The sequence below is a fragment of the Lithobates pipiens genome, unplaced genomic scaffold (assembly GCF_037356315.1).
Source record: "Lithobates pipiens isolate NorthernLeopardFrog02 unplaced genomic scaffold, aLitPip1_a1.2 Scaffold_18, whole genome shotgun sequence".
In the NCBI taxonomy this organism is placed as follows: domain Eukaryota; kingdom Metazoa; phylum Chordata; class Amphibia; order Anura; family Ranidae; genus Lithobates; species Lithobates pipiens.
The window spans coordinates 549,097,022-549,120,403 of record NW_027507758.1 but is presented as its reverse complement, the minus strand read 5'-3'; the positions used below and the strand labels follow the sequence as shown (position 1 = coordinate 549,120,403).

Genomic DNA, 23,382 nt, shown 5'->3' with positions numbered 1-23,382 from the left:
GGCTGGCTAGCCCTAGGCAAGGAAACTAAAGGAGGATTCTGAGGTGGTTGGGTGCCGTCTCCGGTTCGGGCGAGACCCAGTGTACTGCAAGCATTCCAGGGGAGGACTATTTAGAAGAACACCACGTACGGGTTGGTTTTCTTAACAAGAGCCTGGAAGGGCTGAAGTAATCAAGAGAATCCGGTCTTGTGGATATCACCAAGCAGGCTGAAAGATCCAGGTATCCTACAAGTGTTTCAAGCTTAGTTTCCCTACGTGTTCTACAACAACGTCTGTGACAGAGACATTATTTTGTACGTTCTACAACAACGTCTGTGGCAGAGACTTGTTCCTGAGTAAGCACCTTGTTGGCTGCTAGGCCTTGTGATAGAGGGACTGTCCAACCTGAGTGATCATCCAGCTGCGAATGGCTATTCTCTGGGTGCAGTCAAAGTAAAGGTTTTTTTACTTTGACACTAAGAGTACCTGAACTTCCTTTCCAACCCTCTGATCCCAAGTTGAAAGACTGTTCAATTGACTGAGTTTTGCAAATAAAATCCATTCAAGTGAATCTGTTGTCAGTCTCGAGTTACTGGGCTATTTACCACGGGACATCCCCTGGGTGTGCCACAAGGAGAACAGAAGGTAACGGTAATCCCAAAAATAACCAGCAGCTCCTTTAGTGCTACATATGTAATACATAATGCCAGATTATTAATGACGAAATACGTAGGGTGGAGTCACAACGTATGACATCATTGCGCACCAGGATTTAGGTTGGAAACATCAGTGGTATTTATGACATGCTGGTTTTATCTTTGCGAGTGTTTTACTGCTATTAATTAATAGTGTTATGGATTTTCCTACACTATGAGAAGCTTCCTTTTGTTTTGTTTTTTAATCATCTTGGGGGTGCTTTGATCTTTACATTGGATGGGATTGTGATTCTGAGAGAGTGGTGTTGTGGGAAGAAGCTAGCTGGTCATCTACACCAGAGGATCCCTTTGCTAAATGAGGATTTAACCACTTAAGGACCGGAAGGATTTACCCCTTAATGACCAGACCATTTTTTGCAATACGGCACTGCGTCGCTTTAACTGACAATTGCGCGGTCATGCAATGCTGTACCCAAAGAAAATTGTCATCCAAAAAAAATATTTAAAAAAATGTATTCCTCAGTTTAGGCCAATATGTATTCTTCTACATATTTTTGGTATAAAAAAAAAAATTGCAATAAACGTATATTGATTGGTTTGTGCAAAAGTTATAGTGTCTACAAAATAGGGGATAGATTTATGGCATTTTTATTCTTTATTTTTTTTTACTAGTAATGGAGGCGATCTGTGATTTTTAGCGGGACTGCGACATTGCAGCAGACAGATCGGATAAAAAAGTGAAGAACTGTGAATACTTTCTGGATGCACAGTATACAAAAAAGTTTTGGCTTTCATTTCTATTTTAAACTGAATAGGTTGTTTTACAAGGCGATTGTTTACAATCACTTTAACCACTTCAGCCCGGAAGGTTTTACCCCCTTCCTGACCAGAGCACTTTTTACAATTTGGCACTTTGTTGTTTTAACTGGTAATTGCGCGGTCATGCAGTGCTGAACCCAAACAAAATTTGCGTCCTTTTTCCCCACAAATAGAGCTTTCTTTTGGTGCTATTTGATCACCTCTGTGGTTTTTATTTTTTGCGCTATAAACAAAAAAAGAGCGATCATTTTGAAAAAAAATTAAAATATTTTTTTTCTTTTTGCTACAATAAATATCCCCCAAATTAAAAAAAAAAAAAAAAAACTAATTTCCTCATCAGTTTAGGCCAAAATATATTCTTCTACATATTTTTGGTAAAAAAATAAATAAAAATCGTAATAAGCATATATTAATTGGTTTACTAGCAATGGCGGTGATCTGCAATTTGTAGCTGTACTGCAACATTGCGACAGATCGGACACAGGGCTGGATTAATATAGGGGCTATTGGAGCTGCAGCTCCAGGCCCCTTTCTCAAGATAGGCTCATTTGCCCACTTCGAGGAGTCACAGAGACCCCACATTTGGGGAGTAGGTAGCTAAAGACACACTCCAGCACTGGTTAAAATGTGGGGCTGCTATCATCTATGGTTCCTGAGATACAGGGCTGTTTGTGCAGCCTGTCAGAAGCTACATACAGAGCGGCAGTATAAATACAAGCTGGAACACTCTGCAGCAGACGGAGAGGATGACCTCACAGTGCTTATAATAATTATTTGTATATTACTTATGATAATTAACCCCTTGTCACCCAGGCCCATTCTGAGACTTCTCTCCTACATGTAAAAATCATCATTTTTTTATGCTAGAAAATTACTCAGAACCCTCAAGCATTATATATTGTTTTAGGAGACACCCTATGGAATGAAATGGGGGTCTTTGCAACTTTTTATGTTACACGATATTTGCGCAGCAATTTTTAAAACTTTTTTTTTTTCATTCATTAAAAAAACACTAAAGTTAGCACGATTTTTTGTTGTGTACTAAGCGATGCTTTACATTTTTTTACAGGTTACATGTTTAGAGTTACAGAGGAGGTCTACTGCTAGAATTATTGCTCTCGCTCTAACGATCGTGGCATATGTAACCTTTGTGTATCTGGCTCTGATACTAACCAGTGCCTACCCAGGGACTGACTAGTATCTCTCCCCAGCCTGTCCCCACACACCCTCTCACCTGCTGACCTGTGAATGGGGTAATCACTCCCGCAGTGTTATTGTGTTCTGCCAGTGAATACAATGATTAGTGTTGCTAACTATAGCTGGCAGCACTGATTGTTTTGGGGAAAACCTGACAGGCTGGTTGTACTCAAGTTGGTTAATAGGTTGACTTGTGTAAAACCAGCTAGCCCATACATAGATCAACTATGGCTGGTCTCTGCTTAATTGGTGTAATTTCAATCCATGTATGGCCTGCTTAACCACTACATGGTCCCTAAACATCCTTCCACAAACCTTTACATTTTTTCTTCCCAGATTACTTCATCCTCCTCTCCTATACATAGTGCCCGCTGTCATACTCTCCACACTTCTCTCCTATACATAGTGCCCACTGTCATACTCTCCACACTTCTCTCCTGTACATACTGCTCACTGTCATACCCTCCACACTTCTCTCCTATACATAATGCCTGCTGTCATATCCTACACACTTCTCTCCTGTACATAGTGCCCACTGTCATACACGTCTCTCCTGTACATAGTGCCCACTGTTGTACCCTCCACACTCCTCTCCTATACATAGTGCCCACCGTCATACCCTCCACACTCCTCTCCTGTACATACTACTCACTGTCATACCCTCCATACTCCTCTCCTATACATAGTGCCCACTGTCATACCTCCAACACTTCTCTCCCATGCATAGTGCCCACTGTCCTACCCTCCACACTCCTCTCCTGTACATACTACTCACTGTCATACCCTCCATACTCCTCTCCTATACATAGTGCCTACTGTCATACCCTCCACACTCCTCTCCTGTACATACTACTCACTGTCATACCCTCCATACTCCTCTCCTATACATAGTGCCCACTGTCATACCCTCCACACTTCTCTCCTATACATAGTGCCCACTGTCATACCCTCCACACTTCTCTCCTATACATAGTGCCCACTGTCATACCCTCCACACTCCTCTCCTGTACATACTACTCACTGTCATACCCTCCATACTCCTCTCCTATACATAGTGCCCACCGTCATACCCTCCCTCCACCCTCTGCACTCCTGTACATATTGCCCACTGTAATACCCTCCACACTTTTCTCTTATACATAGTGCCCAATGTCATACCCTCTACACTCCTCTGCTGTGCATACTGCCCACTGTCATACCCTTCACACTCCTCTCCTGTACATAGTGCCTTCTGCCATACCCTCTGCACTCCTCTCATGTACATAGTGCCCACTGTTAGACCCTCCACATTCCTCTCCCTCACCTGCACATACTTCCCACTTTTATACCATCCATACTCTTCCCCTATGCCTCTTACCCACAAAAACTGTTCTTTAAAATTATACTGAATATCCTCAATATTACCAGCTCTAGAATGGGAACACTTTTGTTAGTTCAACTAAAGGAAATCTCACAGTCCTCATATTTGTTCTGCCCCATTATTAGTACTTATTTAATTTTGTAATTACTATTGTGATGTATAGAGGAACATGGGGATGTCAGCTACTCTAAATACAGCACTTGTAAAAAAAGAAGCATCCCTGAAAATATTTTTTAAATGTTGACAACTATGTACTTAGGCACTGCCAAAGGGCCACAGGGTCAGTAGGGGGCCCCATGAGAGGCTCCTGTGATATTAAAGCGGTAGTAAAATTTTCTAACATTACTACTTTTTAGAGGCCCTGGGGTAGGTTATGCCATAATGTACAAGTATGCACAGCATATTAGCACATTAGGGTACACTTACCCCAGTGCCCTCCAGTGCTGTTCTGTGATCAATCCGGCGGGGCCCGGGCACTTCCATCTTCACCCGGTCTTCCTTCTGGGTTCTGTGCCTTCGGTCACTTGCCTTGGCCAGGCTGCGTTGATGTCATTCCCACGCATGCTCATGCGTATCCTCTTTCTCTCATTCCCCCCTTTCTCTCTCATCCTCCCTCCCTTACCCCTCACACCACTTTTATCCCCTTTCTCTCTCTCTCTCTCTCTCTCTTTTTCTCTCCCTCATCCTCCCTCTCTCTCTTTAATTTAATTTGTTATAACAAAAAATAGTTTGCATTTTTATTTATTTATTGTTTATTAAAGGCCCCACCAAAATCCTCAGCACCAGGCCCATGATGTTCTTAATCTGGCCCTGATCGGACACCTCTGACACATTTTTGGGACCACTGACATTTATACAGTGATCAGAGCTATAAAAATGCACTGATTACTGTGTAAATGTCACTGGTAGGGTAGGGGTTAACACTAGGGGGCGATCAAGGGGTTAAATGTGTGTTCCCTCTCTGTGTTCTAACTGTATGGGGATAGGACTGAGTAGGAGAGGAGACATATCGCTGTTCCTACTTACTAGGAACACACAACGTCTCCTCTGACAGCACAGGGATTTGTGTGTTTACACACACAAATCCTCGTGCTAGCGCTCGTGCATGCGAACGCGCGTGGCCAGCGGCAATCACGACCTCACACGTCGGGTCCCCCGTCGTGCAGCAGGCACGCGTGCCCTCTGGCGACTCTTAAAGGAAACCCCGTATGGGTACAGGGTTTCACGCAGGGCTGCCATTCTGCCCCCGTAAATAGACGTGAGACGGTCAGGAACCAGTTAAAGCCAAACTCCAGCTAAGACCTTATAAGCCGTTCCAGCAAACAGTTATTTCCTTTTGGGGGTAAGGATTTTACATAAATAAAAGCTGACCATTATAAGCACCCCTGTCAGTGCTAAATGGTTCGTCTCAACCCTCTGACATTTCTGCTGGACAGCTTGGTTTGTTAAAGAACATTAAAAAAGTACCAGACTTACTAGCAAGATCACGAGGCAAAAATAAAGAGAAAAATAAATAAAATGAATGCAACCACCACATCTAAGAATTGGTAAGCTGCAATAGATTACATTTTTGCCTCAAAAAACTTAGCCACGCTCTTGAATTTCTGTGGTGTAAGACTAAATCACAGCAAGATTTCAGCCAATATAAATCTGCCCTCCAAAAATACTATTCCTGCCTCTACACTGCCAAACAGACTTACTTTATCACTCTCATTAACACCCTCTCACGCAGTCCTCGTCAACTCTTTTCTACCTTTACTACTCTATATCGTCCTCCATTACCTCCACCCACTAACTTACTCACTGCCCAGGAGATTGCTGATCACTTCAAAATAAGATCTCGACTCTACAGATGTCTCCCTCACTTTACAATCCTCGTCGTCCTGCACAATCAATACTTCCCTCTTTTAACCCAGCTAGTCACTAAACTCTTTCTAACGCCCACCTAACCTCCTGGCCACTAGACCCTGTTCCTTCTCAAATACTATGGTCACCATCTGACTCTATCCTACAGTCTTTAACTCATATCTTCAACCTCTCATGCTACTGGCATCTTCCTCAACCCTCTAAAACATGCGCTAGTCACTCCCATACCAAAAAAGGCCTCACCAGACCCCACCAATCTTAACAACCTAAGACCCATCTCTTTACTCCCTTTTGCCTCCAATCTCCTTGAACGTTTAGTCTACAACCAACTGTGCGACCACCCCATTGAGAATAACCCTCTTGATCCCCTTCAGTCTGGATTTCGCCCCCCGGCACTCCACAGAAACTGCCCTCCTAAAACTCAAACGACTTACTAACAGCCAAAACCAACGGTCATTATTCCGTACTCTTGGACCTCGCTGCCTTTGATACAGTTGACTACCCCCTCCTCCTCAAAAAAATAAATTTGCTTGGTCTCCATGGCTGCACTCTGTTGGTTCAAATCTTGCTCCCCTCATTGCACCTTTTTTGACACAACTCCACTTCCTCCTCTCCAACTCCTTATCGTTGGGGGTCCCCCACGGTTCTGTCCTTGGACCTCTACTATTTTCGATCTACACATCCTCCCTGGGTCAGCTGATAGCCTCCAATGGCTTCCACTACCATTTATATGCTGATGACACCCAAATCTATCTCTCTGCCCCTCAGCTCACCCCATCAATCTCCTCACGCATCATTGATTTACTAACAGACATATCAGTCTGGATGTCAAACCACCCCTGACTTCTCTGTCAAGATCAATGGCACATCTATCAGTCCGTCCCCACATGCTAGGGGTAACCTTAGACCTGTCCTTTCAGGCCCACATACAAGCCCTGTCCAAATCATGCCGCCTTAGCCTCCGCAACATTTCCAGAATACGCTCCTTTTTAACTAATGACACCACCAAGCTTCTAATTCACTCCCTGGTAATCTCTCGCCTCGACTACTGCAACTCCCTCCTCATTGGATTACCTTCACATAGACTATCCCCCCTTCAGTCCATAATGAACGCCACTGCAAGACTCATTCACCTTACCAACCATTCAGTGTCCTCCACCCCTCTCTACCAATCCCTCCACTGGCTTCCCCTCACCCAACAAATACAATTCAAAGTACTAATAATAATTTACAAAGCCATCCATAACTTCCTCCACCTACATCACTAACCTAGTCCCAAAATACCAACCAAGTCGCTCTTGTCGGTTCTCCCTCCTGCTCTCTAGCTCTCTTGTCACCTCCTCCCATGCTCGCCTCCAGGATTTCTCCAGAGCTTCTCCCATCTTTTGGAACTCCCTACCCCTATCTGTCCGACTGTCCCCTAATCTATCCATCTTTAGATGATCCCTGAAAACCCTTCCCTTTAAAGAAGCTTATCCTGCTTCTAACTAACACTGTTTTACTTCCTCCATCAGCTCATCCCCCCAACAGCTATTACCTTTTGTATCAATTGACCCTCCGTTCTTAAACTGTAAGCTCTAATGAGCAGGGCCCTCTGATTACTCTTGTACCAAATTGTAATGTAACTGTAACGTCTGCCTTTATTTTGTTAAGCGCTGTGCAAACTGTTGGCGCTATATAAAGCCTGTATAATAATAAATAATACATGTTGTGTGTGTTTAGCACCTCTTTAATGAATACAGAGAAGCATTAATGTATGTCTTTTCTACAAGCCAGCCTGGAGCTCGCCTTTAACTTCCTGACCCGGGATAAGGCAGTCAAGAGGTGAATTTAACCCTTCCTCGCACTACCAAAGCTAAGAAAAGTTTTGAGCTTTTAGGAACAGATGAGTGACAATATTACAATTTTTTTTTTAAATCCTGATTATTTTGCAAAGAATGAACTGCAAAACGAATCCTCTCCAAAGGACAAAGGGACAATGCAGGTCAACAGTTCGTTGGAACAATGAGGAACCTTTGAGTGAGGTTCTGTGATGCTCTGTGGCATAATGGGCTGTGCAGGGAGGAGGGTGTTTACATGGCCTGAAAGTGCAGCGATAATGAAAACAGCCCGTTCTAGCAGTGTCTGCCTAAGCTCAGTGTTCTGACCTCCCCAGCTGCCAGCAAGGAAGTTGCATAAGACGTATCCACTAAGAATAGAGTAATGTGCAAAGCTTAGTATCCACTAATAGACCAATTAATCAACCAACCAATCATAAATCATTCCTCATTTGGCTGCCTTAAGTAAATTGATGAACTACAACATTCTGCATACAACTGTTTCTTTTGGGACTACCTAGGTCAACAGTCAGAAATGAATATGTTCAATTTACACTTGGCAGAACACATCCTTATCTATTGAAAGGCCCTCGATTTTGATCAAGTCAAGTGGACCCTAGCACCTTGTTCTGTTGTTCCCAGAAAGGGCATTGTTTAACAAGGCTGCTGTACCTCCCAGAAGCTACATGAAAGCCTTGCTGACTAATTATCTTGCATTCAACTAAAGTGGACATGCACTACTCACAACTACTCTTTCTCCCTCTCCTTTTCAAAAAAATTGCAAAACAAAAGTTTAATTTTTTTTCTATAAATACCTCTTTTCTACCCACTTCCAAATTTCTGCCTAGGTAAGAATGATGTGGCCCCCCAGGCTTCTTTGGCCTCCTGGGATACTCATGTCACCCATCCCAGGAGGCTTTGGGTGAGAATCAAATGGACATGCACTGCTGCATAGAGCCGTCTGTATCTTCTTGGTTCTTGTAGTCTACTGATGACAGGCCTGCACATCATCAGGGGCTGGCATTCACCTCATAAGGGGCAGGCTGCAAAACCCAGGAAGAGACACGCCTTCCCAACAGTGCAGGACTGGGTGAGTACAGGGAAGCGGTGGACCATTACAGGATCATTTTTGATTCGCTGGGTGTTTGAGTGTGCTTATTGAGCATAACCCAGCAAACCATATATTAGGGGAGTGGAAAATGAACAAAACAGAGTGTGAAGCTTATTTTTAAATACTCAGATTGAAGGGAAAGTAAAGTATATATTTACTAAGCATATATGAAACAATGCTGGGACCAGATCTTCTGGCAATCAAGGTGAAGATGTCAAAGTGCACCCCTACCAAGCTGCAGCTTGCACGTCTGTACATATAATGTCTGAGTTCGAACAGGGTTCAGAGTTTCCAACCTTAGAAATATCACCTTTTGGTTTCTAAAAAAACTGATCAGGATGGAGGGGATGTTGTAACCCTGTCACTATACAAAAGTTGCTTAGCAAACATAAACCTGTAAAAGAAGGTTGTAAATACCCAGCTTTCCCACTGTCTGCAGCACTAACACCTCTCCAATTGCCTTGTGAAATTGGCCTCTGAACTCTGTTGGGAATCCAACACTTCCAACTGTGCTGATCTCCTGGGTCCTTCACAGCTCCCACTGGTTTCTGCTGTTGACCTCAATGTAATTGCAATAGACAGCAGTGACAAGGAGGTCAGCAACAGCAACCAGTGAGTGCCATGGGGGAGTCAGGAGAGAGACATTCCCGGAACTGTTGGTTTCTCAGAAGACTTCCGGAGACAATTTCACAAAATCATGATTGACAAGGATTTGCATCGCTGGATGGTGTCACTAGTTGTATGAACATGAGCGGCCACTAAAATCCAAACAACCAGCCTGGGCAGGAAGCTGTCATGCTTAGTAGTGGTAGTAATACCACTGCTAAATGTTTCACTACCCACTGCAGCTGGAGATTTGGCTTGGCCAAACACCCATTTAGTTTGTCAGTTCACCAAACCTCCGAACAAGAAAACTGGGAGCTCATCCCCCCTCATGACTAAATCATGCAGTGACTTTGTCCCTCTACAAAAATTACCCAACAAAGGTATACCTGTAATTAAAGATAGCAAATATTAATCTTTCCCACTCTCTGTGCTGCCGAATCCATGACAGTTGAATGGGCCTGGTGGGGACAAGTCGTGAGTGTCAGAATGCTGGTGGCTGCCAGCTCCCCCACAACCAGGGTCCCTAAGCAGGAAGTTGCCACATTTAGTAACAATAGAATTACCCCTGCTAAATGCATCACTTCCTGCTGCAGCCAGAGGTTTGGCTTAGCCGAAAACCTATTTAGTTTAGGTTGCACATTGTACCTCCCAGTCAACCCAAGTCTACATATTAGTGGTTACATAGTTACATAGTTAGTCTGGTTGAAAAAACACACAAGTCCATCTAGTTCAACCAATAAAAAGAAAAGGAAAAAAAATCATACAATCCTATATACACAATCCTTTACCCATAGCTGATCCAGAGGAAGGCAAAACATGCCAGCAAAGCATGAACCGATTTTCTACAGCAGGGGGAAAAAATCCTTCCCGATCCTCTGAGAGGCAATCGGATATTCCATGGATCAACTTTACCAATAAATGTTTGTACCCAGTTATATTATGTGTATATAGTAAAATTGTAAATACAGGTTTAGCAATGTCTGAAGGCAAGGTTCATCCCTTACCATGGCATCAATCGGCCAATTCTTGTCCATCTACTTTTATTAATGCAATATCCGGCAATGGGGTCTGTGATTCCACCCCAGATTTTCCCAATGCAGAGAACCAGGGAGGCTTCAAAAGGCGTAATCTGTAAAACAAACAGGAATTAACTGTGTAACGAAAAGAAAAGTAACCTATTGGAGTGTATCTCTTAACCAATATGGCTATAGTGGACTGATAGCTGAGTCATCTGCTCTGCCTGCCTGCAACCATGGTAGACCAAGGAGGACACCAACATGGTCAAGACTTGAAGGGGCCTTTCCACAGACTGTCCACCAATGTAAAGGGGTTTTCATTAGGGGGTCTTTTCGGTGACCACCAGAATTAAAAGGGACTTTTATAAGGAGGGCATTATCACTGACCATTAATTTGAAAGGGGTAAAATTAGAGGTGTCACCAGCACCGACCAGTAAGGAGAATAAACACAGGCATCATATGGGAAGGGGAGAGAGGTTCCAAAACCGCAAATAGTGCAGTTTTGTTTATTGAGTAAGAACAAATTTGAAAAAAACATAGATAATGCACTCACAGGCCGTGTACACACGGGCGGACTGTTCGTCCAACTTTGTCCGCTGAACAGTGTTTCAGCGGAGAGTCCGCTCGTGTGTGGGCTTCAGCGGACAGTTTCAGCGGACAGTCTGACGAACAAAGTTTTTCGGAATTTCCGTAAGACTGTCCGCTGAAACTTGGTTTGAGCGGACAGTCCGCTCATGTGTAGGCTTGTTCGTCAAACTAAGTTCCGTGCATGCTCAGAAAGGATTTACACGCCGAAGGTTGCATTGCAGTGTATAGGACTTAGAATCTCTCGTCCCGTCATACGTGCCCTTCACGTCATCGCGCACGTTTTCAGCGGACTGTTCGTTCGTCGTGTGTGGTCAAGTCCGTTCATGCTAATTTTGAACGGACTGTTTGTCAAACTGTTTGACGAACCTAGTTGGGCGGACAGTCCGCCCGTGTGTACGCGGCCACAGAGTGTCCAGAAAGACAGGCATGTAAGAAGTGCTGGGTGTCAGCTTGAAGGATTCAGGTTTGTGCAGTGGCCGCCATGAAGCAGCCTCCTCTGGCAAGATGCTGGGAACCTCTCGGTGACAGAAGCTATCAGAGCAGGCATTATATGAGCTGCTATCATTATTAGTAAAGGAGACAGTCATTGGGGGGGGGGGGGGGGGGGGTAACATGCTGGTGATGCAGAGTATGCGAGCAGAACAGATATAAAACACTGAATGGAGGGGCTTTAATATAACTAATAAAAGGGCACCCTTATAATGGAAGAAATAATAGACAAACTTATATGTAGACATGGCACATAAGTCGTTTTGGGAATGCACGACAGCCTAATGGAACCCCACTCTCCCCCTATGGTGTTTATGGCAGGTTTTGTACACCTGTATTCTGTTCACTTCTACACATCCTATTCCAAGAACATTTGGTACGACCTCCCAAGGTGTTTACAACCCTAACTATAAAAACCAAATAGGTACACATTGGTTGCCACCTGTAGTAAACCATGTGAATGAGTGTAAAAGTTCTGTAAATAAAAAGTTTTCTTGTCATTTCAAAAGGCTTATCAATATTTATTGTCAGCCTGCTGCCTACTTTTCATTTGTGTACATGGCTTGTATAGACACCATAAAATAAAGTAAACCCACACACATTTTTTTCAATCTCCCAAAAGCTACATAACACAGACACAATCAGGTGAACAAACAAACCAGCTTGTGTAAAGCTACACTCCAATCAGGATTTGGATTTGCTTTTAATCGATGCTGACCCGAAGGACGCAGCATAACTGACATTCATTTTCTGCAGCTGGCTGCCTAACCACATTCCTGGGGATGTTGGATTTCAACTTCTGAATGTCTTTAAATTTAAACCTGAAAAGAATACATGTCAAGTATTTCCAATTCTCCAGTTTGTGTACCGATAAGGCCTTATGCACTGGACGCAGACTCTTCTAGAAGCCTTTCCTCCTGGCAGCAGCGTTTTGGCAGAAAAAAATCCTGACGCAAAAAACTTGTAAAAATATCTAAAGCTTTTACAAGCTTTTAGGTGCGTTTACAGGTGTCAGGAGCTTCGGTGTTAATTCATTTTACTAGCAAGAATAATAATTTATTCTGGCAATTGAAATGAATTAACACTCAAGTGCTAACCGCGGCTAGCGTTTAGGTGTTTTTAGCAGCGCCAATCGTTTTTTCTGCCAAAACTCTTCTGCTCCTGGATGCACTGGTAATGTTTTTCTTTTTCCAGCCTCTAAAAGCCTGCTATATGCCTACCCCAGATAGCAAGCAATTGTGCTGAAAGTTTGAAAATGACTTGCTAAGCTATTGCTAGACTTGCCAGGCCTCACAAGTTTGTAGCACAATTGCAGCAACTCCACATTGCATGACTCCAGATTAATTTTCTTTGCAAACTATCTGCAAGTCTGCTGCAAGTTCTGGTTCAGTTATGTTGTGCAATAGTCATCCCACCACAGGGGTCACTGTGGCTGAATCTTCATGCTGTAAACTTGCAGAGCTCTTGCTGTAGACTCACCACTTCAACATTTCTCTTGCTTGAGACTTGTCACGCAAATTTTCTACACATTGGAAAAGTGTCAAGTAGAACTTGTTCTTCAAGTGCTCTGCAAGTGTACAACTTGCCAGTGAAAATGTGCAGCAAGTTAACAGACTTACAATTCAACACTGCCACACATTTGTGGCAACTTATTCTTGCTATCTGGGATGTATGCATGGACACATAGTAGACATGGGCGCCGTCAATAAATTTGTTTCATTCTGTTCCGTTCCGGTTCGTATTAGAATTAATTCGTACTTCGTATTTCGTGTCTGAAAATCAATTTCAATTTGTTCGAAATATGAATTGTCGTTAGGTTCGCTAACTTGTACGAACGTTCTTTACAATGAATTTCAAGGAAAAAATATATACCTCAATATGACAATATGTCCAAATTTCGTTACTACGGAAACAACATGTGACTTGGTTGACCAATCAGTGGTTTTCTTCTGCTGCTAGGCCTACAGGGCAGGTCCGATCATGTGACTTCCCTTTGTGGGTTAGTTAGTGTAGTGGAGCAGATCACACAATTATTTGTCTGTGCATCTGAGCGAATATCTTTGCAATCCTTAGTTTTTTTTATCTGTTGTAGTTTCCGAGTGTATCATCTCTTAGTGTTTAGTTTCTGGTTTTATTCGTTTTTTTGGTTGGTTTTGAGAGATCTTTTTTTTTTTTTTTTCTCATTTCTTCTTTCATTTAGTTAATATTTTGTTATTTTCTGTTGGTATAATATTTTTTTTGTACATTTGGTAATTTTGGTGTTAGTTTGCTGCAATCAAAATCATATATTTTTTTTTTGTCTACATTTTTCTAACTTTTCAAGGAAAAATGAGCAACAAACAAGGCCAAAAAAGCAGTAAGAGTGCTGCTGGGAGAGGGAGAGCTATGAGCCGTGTACATGAGCAGCAGGTGGGACGTTCTGTCTCTGCGCCCTCTGAGCTCAGCTCACCTCCCATAAAGCTGAGGCGAATGGGAGTGAAGACTGCTGGTGGTAAAGAGCCTGGCAAACAGCAGACATTTGCATGTCGCCAGCTGTTCCAGGATTTACCTCCTAGAATCAGCAGCACAATTCATAGCAAAAGTGGCGCTACCACCTCTGCTACTGCTGCTGGTAGCATGCTGCCCATTGGTACCTTTTATGGAAGAGGGCAGGCCAAAGGGGTTCCCAGTGCACATACATTTGTGCAGCCAAAGCTGGAGATCCTGGCCATGCAGCAGGAAACATGTCAGGAGGCCGAGGCTCATGATGATGTCACCACCACCATTGCTGCCAGTGCCATCACCACCAGCACTACAGGGAGCTTGGCAGTGGTCAGCAAGGAGACAGAGTTTACTGCTTCTAATGATCACTGTTCCCTTGGCAACGTGAAAGAGGTGGAAGCAGGCTTTCCTGACATTGTTGTAGACAAATTTAATTTCTAGCCCTCTACCCATTTTGGCACCACCGACAGCCCAGAAAGTATCTCCCCTCAGTCCCCACTACTTTTTTCTCCTGAAAAGACCCCTGCCCAAGTGCTTTCTAAGCCTCCAGCATCAGAATGGGCCAATGCAACCATTAGACCTCAATCCATCACAGAACCCAAAATACCTGAGATTTTCAGGTCTCTTCCTCCTGCTCCTGCCGAACCTCAGAAAGAGAGTGTGACCACTGCAGTGGAAGGGATTCCATCAGGCAGTGTCCGAGGTGGTGGCTGCCGTTCCAGCATTTGGCAGCATTTTAAAAGAATTGGTGTCGGTCAGAAGGCCAAATGCAATCACTGTGGCAGGGAGGTCATAGGGCATCTCAGTAATAGTGGCATGAACCAGCACATGCGTGCGCACCACCATGCAGTGCTGTTAGGGGAGAAAAGTATTATGGCCACTCCTCCAAACACCAAAATGGGAACCAATAGTGGCACCGTCACAGCCACCATGAGTGCCAGCACCACCAGCCAGTATAAGGCAGAAAAGAATGCTGTTACCATCCCGCATCCAATCCATACCAGCCAGGCCACCCTGGAAGATTTTGGTGGCTTTCAGAGTAAGGGTATGTTTCGGGCGTAGGTGCATAAAATAACATGCCTGATTGGCCAGCTCATTGCAGTTGGAGGAGCACCTTTCAACATGGTGGAAGGTGAGCCCTTCAAGCAATTTATGCAGGCTGTTGCACCACAGTACCGTGTGCCATCATGTAAGACCTTCAGCCAAACTGTGGTGCCAGCCTTATACAGGTCTTGTGTCGGGCGCTCAAGGAGGAGATTGGAAGGGCAGGTGGACAGGCAGTGCACCTGACCACTGACCTGTGAAGTGCGTTTAGTGCCCAGCATGCCTTCCTATCCCTGACAGCACATTGGTGGCAGGCCAAGGTGTCCCATGATGTAGTTCAAACATCTGGATCCTCGTCAGCAGTTGACAAACATGGGCACTGTTCCTTCCTCCTGCACGCTGAGGTGCTTGATGAAAAGCACACAGCGCAAAACATCCTGCAAGCCCTGCAGGAAATGTTGTTGCAGTGGTTTGGACAGGCAGACAGCAACTACCATATTGGCTATGTTGTCACTGATGGAGGCAGCAACATGGTCAAGGCTGTAAGGGATGGCAGCTTTGTGGGTGTGCGCTGCTCAGCCCACCTTCTCCACCAGGTGGTAACTGACAGTTTTCGGTTGCTGGAGACCATTTCTGGCGGCGATGGAAGGCTGTCCAAAGTGGTGGACTCTTGTCGGAAGATGGCTGGCCACTTCCATAGGAGTGTGAGGGACAGCCACCTCCTCAGGGTGGAACAGAGGAAGGCAGGCCTTCCAGAACACTGCCTAAAACAGGATGTGGGGACTAGGTGGAATTCAACCCTAGCAATGCTGGAATGCATCCTTGAGCAGCAGAAGGCTCTCCATGCCATGGCCTGTGATCATAACATTGGCATAGAGCAGTGTTTCTCAATTCCAGTCCTCATGGCCCAGTAACAGGTCACGTTTTCAGGATTTCCCTCAGATGAAACAGCTGGGGTAATTACTAAGGCAGTGAAACTGATAAAATCACCTGTGCAAAATAATGGAAAGCCTGAAAACATGACCTGTTAGTGGGCTATGAGGACTGGAATTGAGAAACACTGGCATAGAGAGACCTTTAGGCAGGGAGGACTGGGCCATAATTGGGCAGATTGTGGCAGTCCTCAAACCTTTCCTCTCTGTCACAGAACACCTAAGCCGCGAGGATGCCAGCATTGGTCATGAGCTCCCACTCTTCAACCACCTTCAGAGCAAATTGGAGCAGTTCAAGTCGGCTGAGGAACCTTTGCCTGGTGGTGGCCCTCAACCTGATGTGTTGGCTCTGCTAAACACATTTCTGATGGAGTTGGCAAGGCGCACGCAGGAGTTGACCGCCTCTTGCCCAAAACTGATGCTGGCTGCCATGTGTGACCCTCGCATCAAGGGCAAAATGGCTGTGCAGTGTAGTGCTCTGACAACATGGCGGGACAGACTAATCGACAGGGTGCATCAGAGGGAAAGGCAGATGGTAAGGCTGGGAGAAGAGGAAGAGGAGGAAGAAGATATTGAAGACCCCCTCTCCCATGCATCATCTAGTGAAGTGAGCAGAGCTCCTGCCAGCGGAGCATCTTCTGTCTTGGCTGAGGCACTTGACACCCTAATGGAAACCTCCAGCATAGTGCACCCCAAGAAACCCATATCAGCAAAGGAGGTTGTCATGTCCTATTTGTCAGCCCCATCAGTGCACCCCACCACAGATCCAATGTTTTTTTGGCAGGAGAAGAGCGAGGAGTGGCCTGCCCTCGCAGATATTGCCAAGGAGCTACTATTCTGCCCTCCGACAAGTGTCCAGAGTGAGCGGGTGTTTTCTGTGACGGAAAACATCCTGTCACCCCAAAGATCCCAGCTGTCCCCCCAGCTAATGGAGCAGTTAGCATTTTTGAAAATCAATTTGCCAAAGCTGGGGTACTCCTCCCTCACTCTGAACATTCCTTTAACTGACTGTCTGCAGCAGAGATGGCCATTTGGTCTTAGTAGTTGGTCCCTGTCCCTCCACACAATCCCTCCCCTCGCTTTTCATCTACCCCTATTTGATTGTGACATCATCTGGGATGGACGAGAAGAGAGGAGGTTCCACCAGGAAGGAGCGGAGAGAGAACTTATTACACACGCTTCCTGCGCTACTCTGCATGCTGGCTGGTAAACGCTGTGCCCTGATGTTCCCCAATGTGCCCTGATGTTCCCCAACGTGCCCCAATGTGCTCCAATATGCCCTGATGTGCCCCAATGTGCCCTGATGTTCCCCGATGTGTCCCAATGTGCTCCAATATGCCCTGATGTGCCCCGATGTGCCCCAATGTGCTCCAATGTGCCCTGATGTTCCCCAATGTGTCCCAATGTGCTCCAATATGCCCTGATGTGCCCCAATGTATCCTGATGTGCTCCAATGTGCCCTGATGTGCCCCCACCATTCTTCTCATTTACACATATGACTGCTAGAACAAATAAAAAGACATTTAGGGAAATTGATCAAAATTGGAGCGAACAGAATCTGGAGCAGTTGCCCATGGCAACCAATTAGCTTCTCTTCAGTTCGTTCCGTTAAGATTTGAAAATGAAAGAGAGAAGCGGATTGTCTGCCATGTACCACTGGTCCAGTTTTCGCCTGCTCCAGTTTCGATAGATCACCCCACACTGTTTGGGGTCACCGTGGATGTGCGGAGAGCACATGCTTGGTAACACCAAACAATTTCCAGTGACCCCGTATAGTGCGGGGGATCAAAACTGGAGCAGCTGTGCATGGCAGCCATGTGCTCATTATGAGGGGCTCCCACCATCCCTGTGCTGTGCTGACTTCCTCCTGGGGCTGTACCCCTGCTGTGCTCAGTATGTCAGCACAGCACAGGAATGGTGGAAACCCCTCATAATGAGCACAGCAGAGGTACATCCCCAGGAGGAAGTCAGCATAGCACAGGGATGGTGGGAGCCCCTCATGCGACGACAACTGACCCGAAATTCGTAAACAAAAGTTCGTATTGCGTACAAAATTCGGACGCATGGAAATTCGTATTTTGGATTCTCCCGAACGTACGAATTTAGGGAAATTCGTACGAATTTGAGATTCGTACGGAACAAAACGCACATGTCTAACACATAGGCTAACATGCAGGGGAGTTTACAGGCAGGGAAAAAAATGCCTGCCTCTCCTAGAAGCAGCTGCAAAAAAGTCCAGTGTGCATGAGACCATAATGTACAATCAGATTGTAACGTGTGTGGCTAGCTAGAACACAGGTACGGTTGGCAGCTAGAACTGAACTCCAAGCAGATACAAAGACCACCATTTAATACTGCTATGTATTCATAATCATTAATATGGTTACATGTATTTAAATATAGCTGGTATAAGTAAATGGATCCTGTCCTTATATTAGCTTAAATAACTGGGCAGATGCTGTTCCAGGTTGATCCACACTTGCCTGCTGAAAAACTGAGTGCAAATCCAGCTTGTCACTGCCAAATGGCTGAAATTAACCACTTGCCGACTGCCCGCCGTCTTTACACATCGGTAATTTTAAGAGGAATATCGTTGTTATGGCAGCAGCTACCCGCCATAACCCTGGTATCCTCTGCTTCAGCGGGCGGTCAGGTTTCAGATAAAAGTGGTCTCTGTGGTGGATTTGCCGCAAGATCACTTTTATCTGTGGCAGGAGAGGGGCCCCCCGCGCTCCGGAGCCGTCGGTAATGGCGGAGGCGATTGGATCCTTCTTGGTCTGTGGTATGGACCTGAGGGGATGATGGCCCTTGCTCGGCTCCATACCATTGCAGGGCGGAAGTGACGTCAAAGTGTCACTTCCACCCATATCTCTTAAAAGGCAATTTATTTATTTTTTTTTCAAACAACATTTTTTTTTATTGCATATTAGTGTAAATATGAGATCTGAGGACTTTTTGACCCCAGCTCTCATATTTAAGAGGTCCTGCCATGCTTTTTTTCTATTACAGGGGATGTTTACATTCCTTGTAATAGGAATAAAAGTGACACATTTTTTTTTTAAAGAACAGTATAAAAAAATAGAATAAAAAGTAAAATAAATAAGGAAAACATTTTTTTAATGTGCCCTGTCCCACCGAGCGCACGTGCAGAAGTGAACGCATGTGTGAGCAGCGCCTGCATATGAAAATGGTGTTCAAACCACACATTTGAGGTATCACCGCGATCATTGTGCATCTTTGGCTCAGTGTCCTTGGCTGAAACGGGGAACAGGGATGCACAGCGCTCCTGTGCGATCCGCAGCGTGCTATAGTGTGAACCCAGGCAAAAGCTCCATTCACATCTGAGCGTATCGATTTAATGGTATTTTCCGGCCTTTTTTTTTTTAAGCTTTTTTGCAGCTTTTTACAAGAGTTTTATAACCATATTACAAGCTTTTTACAGCTTCATGTGTTTTTGTTTAGCCAATAGAAAGCACTAGGGGAAGGAGCTGGAGGGATAATTAGGGGCGGAGCAGAAAACTCTCGTAAAACGCTCAGGTCTGGTGTTTTCTATTGAAGTCTTTGGGGCCAAAAACGCCTGTAATCTGTCAGAAAGAAGCTCAAGTACTTTTTTGAGCGACATGCATTTTGATTCAGGTGATAGAACACTCAGATGTGAACAGGGGCCATTGAAATGAATGGGATGAAAATCGCTCAGGTGTGCAATCATCCAATTATTTAGTATCCTTAATCACTTAAGGACCGGAAGGATTTACCCCGCTTCCTGACCAGGCCATTTTTTAGCGATATGGCACTGTGTTACTTCAGCTGACAACTGCATGGTTGTGCGATGCTGTACCCAAATACAATTTATGTCCTTTTTTTCCCACAAATAGAGCTTTCTTTTGGTGGTATTTGATCACCCCTGTGTTTTGTTTTGTTTTGTTTTTGCTATAAAGAAAAAAAGACCGTAAATTTTGAAAAAAAAAACAATATTTTTTATTTTCTGCTAAAAAACATTGCCAATATTTTTTAAAAAAAGAAATCGAATTTCTTCATCAATTTAGGCCAATTTATATTCTGCTACATATTTTTTGGTTAAAAACAAAAACAAAACAATAAGCGTATATTGATTGGTTTGCCAAAAGTTATAGCATATACAAAATAGGGAATAGATTTATGGCATTTTTATTTATTTATTTTTACTAGTAATGGCAGTGATCAGTGTTTTTTAGTGGAACTGTGACATTGTGGCGGATAGATTGGAAACCTGACATTTCTGACACTTTTTTTTGGGAACCAGTGACATTATTACCATGATTGGTGCTACAAATAGGCACTGACATTGTACTAATGGCTATGAGTAAGCGCTAGTCAGCGTGAAACGCGTCAGCGATTTTGTTTTATATTTTTCCCTTTGCTGCTGCTATTTGTGTGATGTGAGGTTTTTCATTTTGAAGAAATAAAGGCACTTTTTACTTTTCATCTGATTCGGAGTGTGGCTGTCCAGAGTTTGTTCATCCTTCATCTACAATTGTACTAATGGCACTGGCAAAACTAATGCACATGTCTACTGTCTACTGTCTACGGCTCCCCTCACTTCGTGGTCTCACGGGAGAAATGAGCCATAGGTTCCTGCTGCCGTCAGTCATACTCCTGTGAGGAGGGAGCAGGGGGCGTGGCTTAGGAGTGCGCATGCATGGGTACCTGCTTACCACCTGGGTTGTTAATAGGGCACCACAGAAAATTCAGTAGTACTGGTACGGGACTTCCAAAAGAGCAGAAGAGGGTGCTATCTGTGCAATATCATTGCACAGAGCAGTTAAGTATAACCTGTGTGGATCTGTCAGGCATGCATGTGTGGATCCCACGGCATGCTGAACAAAACTATAAATCTTTTGGCAGGTAAAACTGCTCACCCACTCTATTCGTATTTAATTGTGTGATTATCTGTTTCAGCGTAGTATTCTTTTTTAGTGTTAAAAAAATATATTTTTATGATACTGCAGATACTTTCTGAAAACCTATTTAATTTTGTGAGTCGGGTTTTTGTGGCAAAACTCTCATGCCTAAGATCAGTGCCAGGACAAGGTCTTATAGCGCCCAGGGCAAACATACCAAACTGCGTCCCCTCCCCCCCATGAGCATTATGTGTCAGCAAAAATCCCCCCCCCCAAAAAAAAATTACACATTTGAGCACTAATCTGCATGCTTATATCCCCTAAGCATAAATTTATCCTCCTCCCACTACAAATCTGCCCCCCCCCCCCGTTGAAATCCCCACTGCCAGCACAAATTCTCTTTCTTTCACCAAATCTGCAACCCCCCTCCCCCAAAACACCCATCCTAATACAAATCCTCTACCCCCAAATGTCCCTTACAAGCACAAATCCTCTCCCCCCACTTCTATTCCTCCCTCCTAGCACAAATTCACCCCCAAGTTTCCCCTCCTATCACAAATCTTCCTCAATCATCCCTACTAGCACAAATCCCCCCCCCCCCCCCAAAAAAAAAGAAAATATGTCTCTTCCTAGCACAATTTCCCCTCCCCTTATACCATATCATATCATCTAGCACAAAACCCCCCAAATCCTCCTTCCTAGCACAAATCCTCTTCCCCCACCCCCCCCCCCCTCCCAACACAAATCCCCCAAATCATTATTCCTAGAACCCCCTCCTAATTTCCCCTTCTATTCTTATACTCTGCCACCCTCCAACTTCCCCCTCCCAACACAAATCCCCCACCTCACATGATACAACAGTGCCCAGGGCAGCCATCCCTTCTGCCCACCCCTGTCCCAGCCCTGCCCAAGATAATAGAGCCAAGAAATCTGAAACCATTGTACCATCTATAGCAACCAATTCGTTGTAATTTTTCTTCATAAGTGAACATTTGATAATACAATAACCAAGAAGCAATTATGGAGATGGCAGATAGATCAGGATGCTTCAGGCAAAAGTTCACTGTTAATTTGACATTTCAAAATTCAATATAAAACTTAAAGCATGCCAGAAACACCACTTACCTGTGCTACATCCAACAGGTAGATCTGCAGGAAGAAAGCAGACGCACTCCCTGCTACTTGATTAGGAGCTCCTCCTATAGCGTAGCAGCACTTGCGGAACACAGACAGTTTCTGTTGTCTCAACTGCAAGAATAAAGGAAAGAAACCCCTGAAGAGAGTTCTGTGTGGACATTGACCTTAAAGAGAAACTATAATGTTTTTTGCAGATTTATTTTGTCAAGACAAAATTAAAAAATAAAATAGCAAATCCCTGAATTACATTCACATTTCCTTCTGTTTTATACATTGAAACTTGCTGCAAGTACAGAAAAAATAATGATGTGTCAGAAATATAGTGTGCTCTTCCCTTCCTCTTTGACATGCTTTGAATTCTCAAGCATGTGGTGTCAGCCCTGCCTACCTCATTTTAAATATATTACAAAGAATACATACCTCTCCTTATCACCCCCCCCCCCCCCCTGCCCATTTCCATCACCCTGTGTACAGGCTGAGAAGTTTATGAGCTCATAAAATTTCTTATAAAATAAACAGGTATTTTTTGCACTTATGAAACAGATATAGCAAAACAATGTCAGTGGAATCTTTAGGAGCCCAAAAGGGCGCAAATAGTGGACACAAGTTCATTGTAAGGATTTACATACACGTGAAGTTAATTTTTTAGTTGATGAAGTGATATGTAATATAATTTGTCTTATTTTTAGAAAATAATTTTATTCTGATAGTGGGTGTTTCACTGTGGACCTATTGTAGGTCACAAAATCCATACCACCACATCAAATGTTCACTACAACTGATTCTCCACGGTCATCATCATATTCCATATATATATGGTCTAATAAATGAATTACAACATGGTAATCTGTGGAAAACAATTCTCATTGGTCGACGCGTTTCCCATAACTGCTTCATCAGGACGAAAGAGGAAAAGTTGCAGTGGTATGTGGATAGATAAATATATCATTTAGCATTCCATGTACGAAAATATTTGCACATTTTAATTCAATATATATATGGTCCGCACCTCTGAAATACCGATGTAACTCACGCGCAGAAGCCTCTCTGGGCGGGCATCGAGACACTGAGGAGTGAACCAAAAGGTAAAGCCAACCACAGTAGTCTATACAAGCCAAAATTAAATTTGAGACATATTTTAGGAACGACAACTATATGAAGGTTCCATGTTGATGGGGACAAGGGCCTCTTTCCGAAAACCCTAGGCGGTGGTTGTGGGCGTCCGCGGGCAGGGGGCTTATCGGAATCTGAAAGTCCCCTTTAACAAAGGGGCCACTAGATCCCGCCCCCTCCTCCTATGTGAATGAGTATGAAGTACTTTGTACCACTACCCATTTACCCAAAAAAAGAAGTGTAGTATTACTAAAAACAAAGAGACGGTTTTTGCCAAGTCCTTTATTAAT

At 44.1% G+C, this 23,382-nt stretch overlaps 1 protein-coding gene across 1 annotated transcript in view; it reads right to left on the bottom strand.

Moving 5' to 3' along the window:
• The window catches only part of MFSD2B (MFSD2 lysolipid transporter B, sphingolipid), a 90,884-nt gene that overhangs the window by 46,159 nt on the left and 21,343 nt on the right, over positions 1-23,382 (bottom strand). Inside the window, exons 2-3 of the mRNA XM_077488863.1 lie at positions 21,968-22,090; positions 10,416-10,540 (exon numbers count right to left, since the gene is read on the bottom strand). Coding sequence (XP_077344989.1) covers positions 10,416-10,540; positions 21,968-22,090 — 248 coding nt within the window. The remainder of the gene's footprint in view (positions 1-10,415; positions 10,541-21,967; positions 22,091-23,382) is intronic.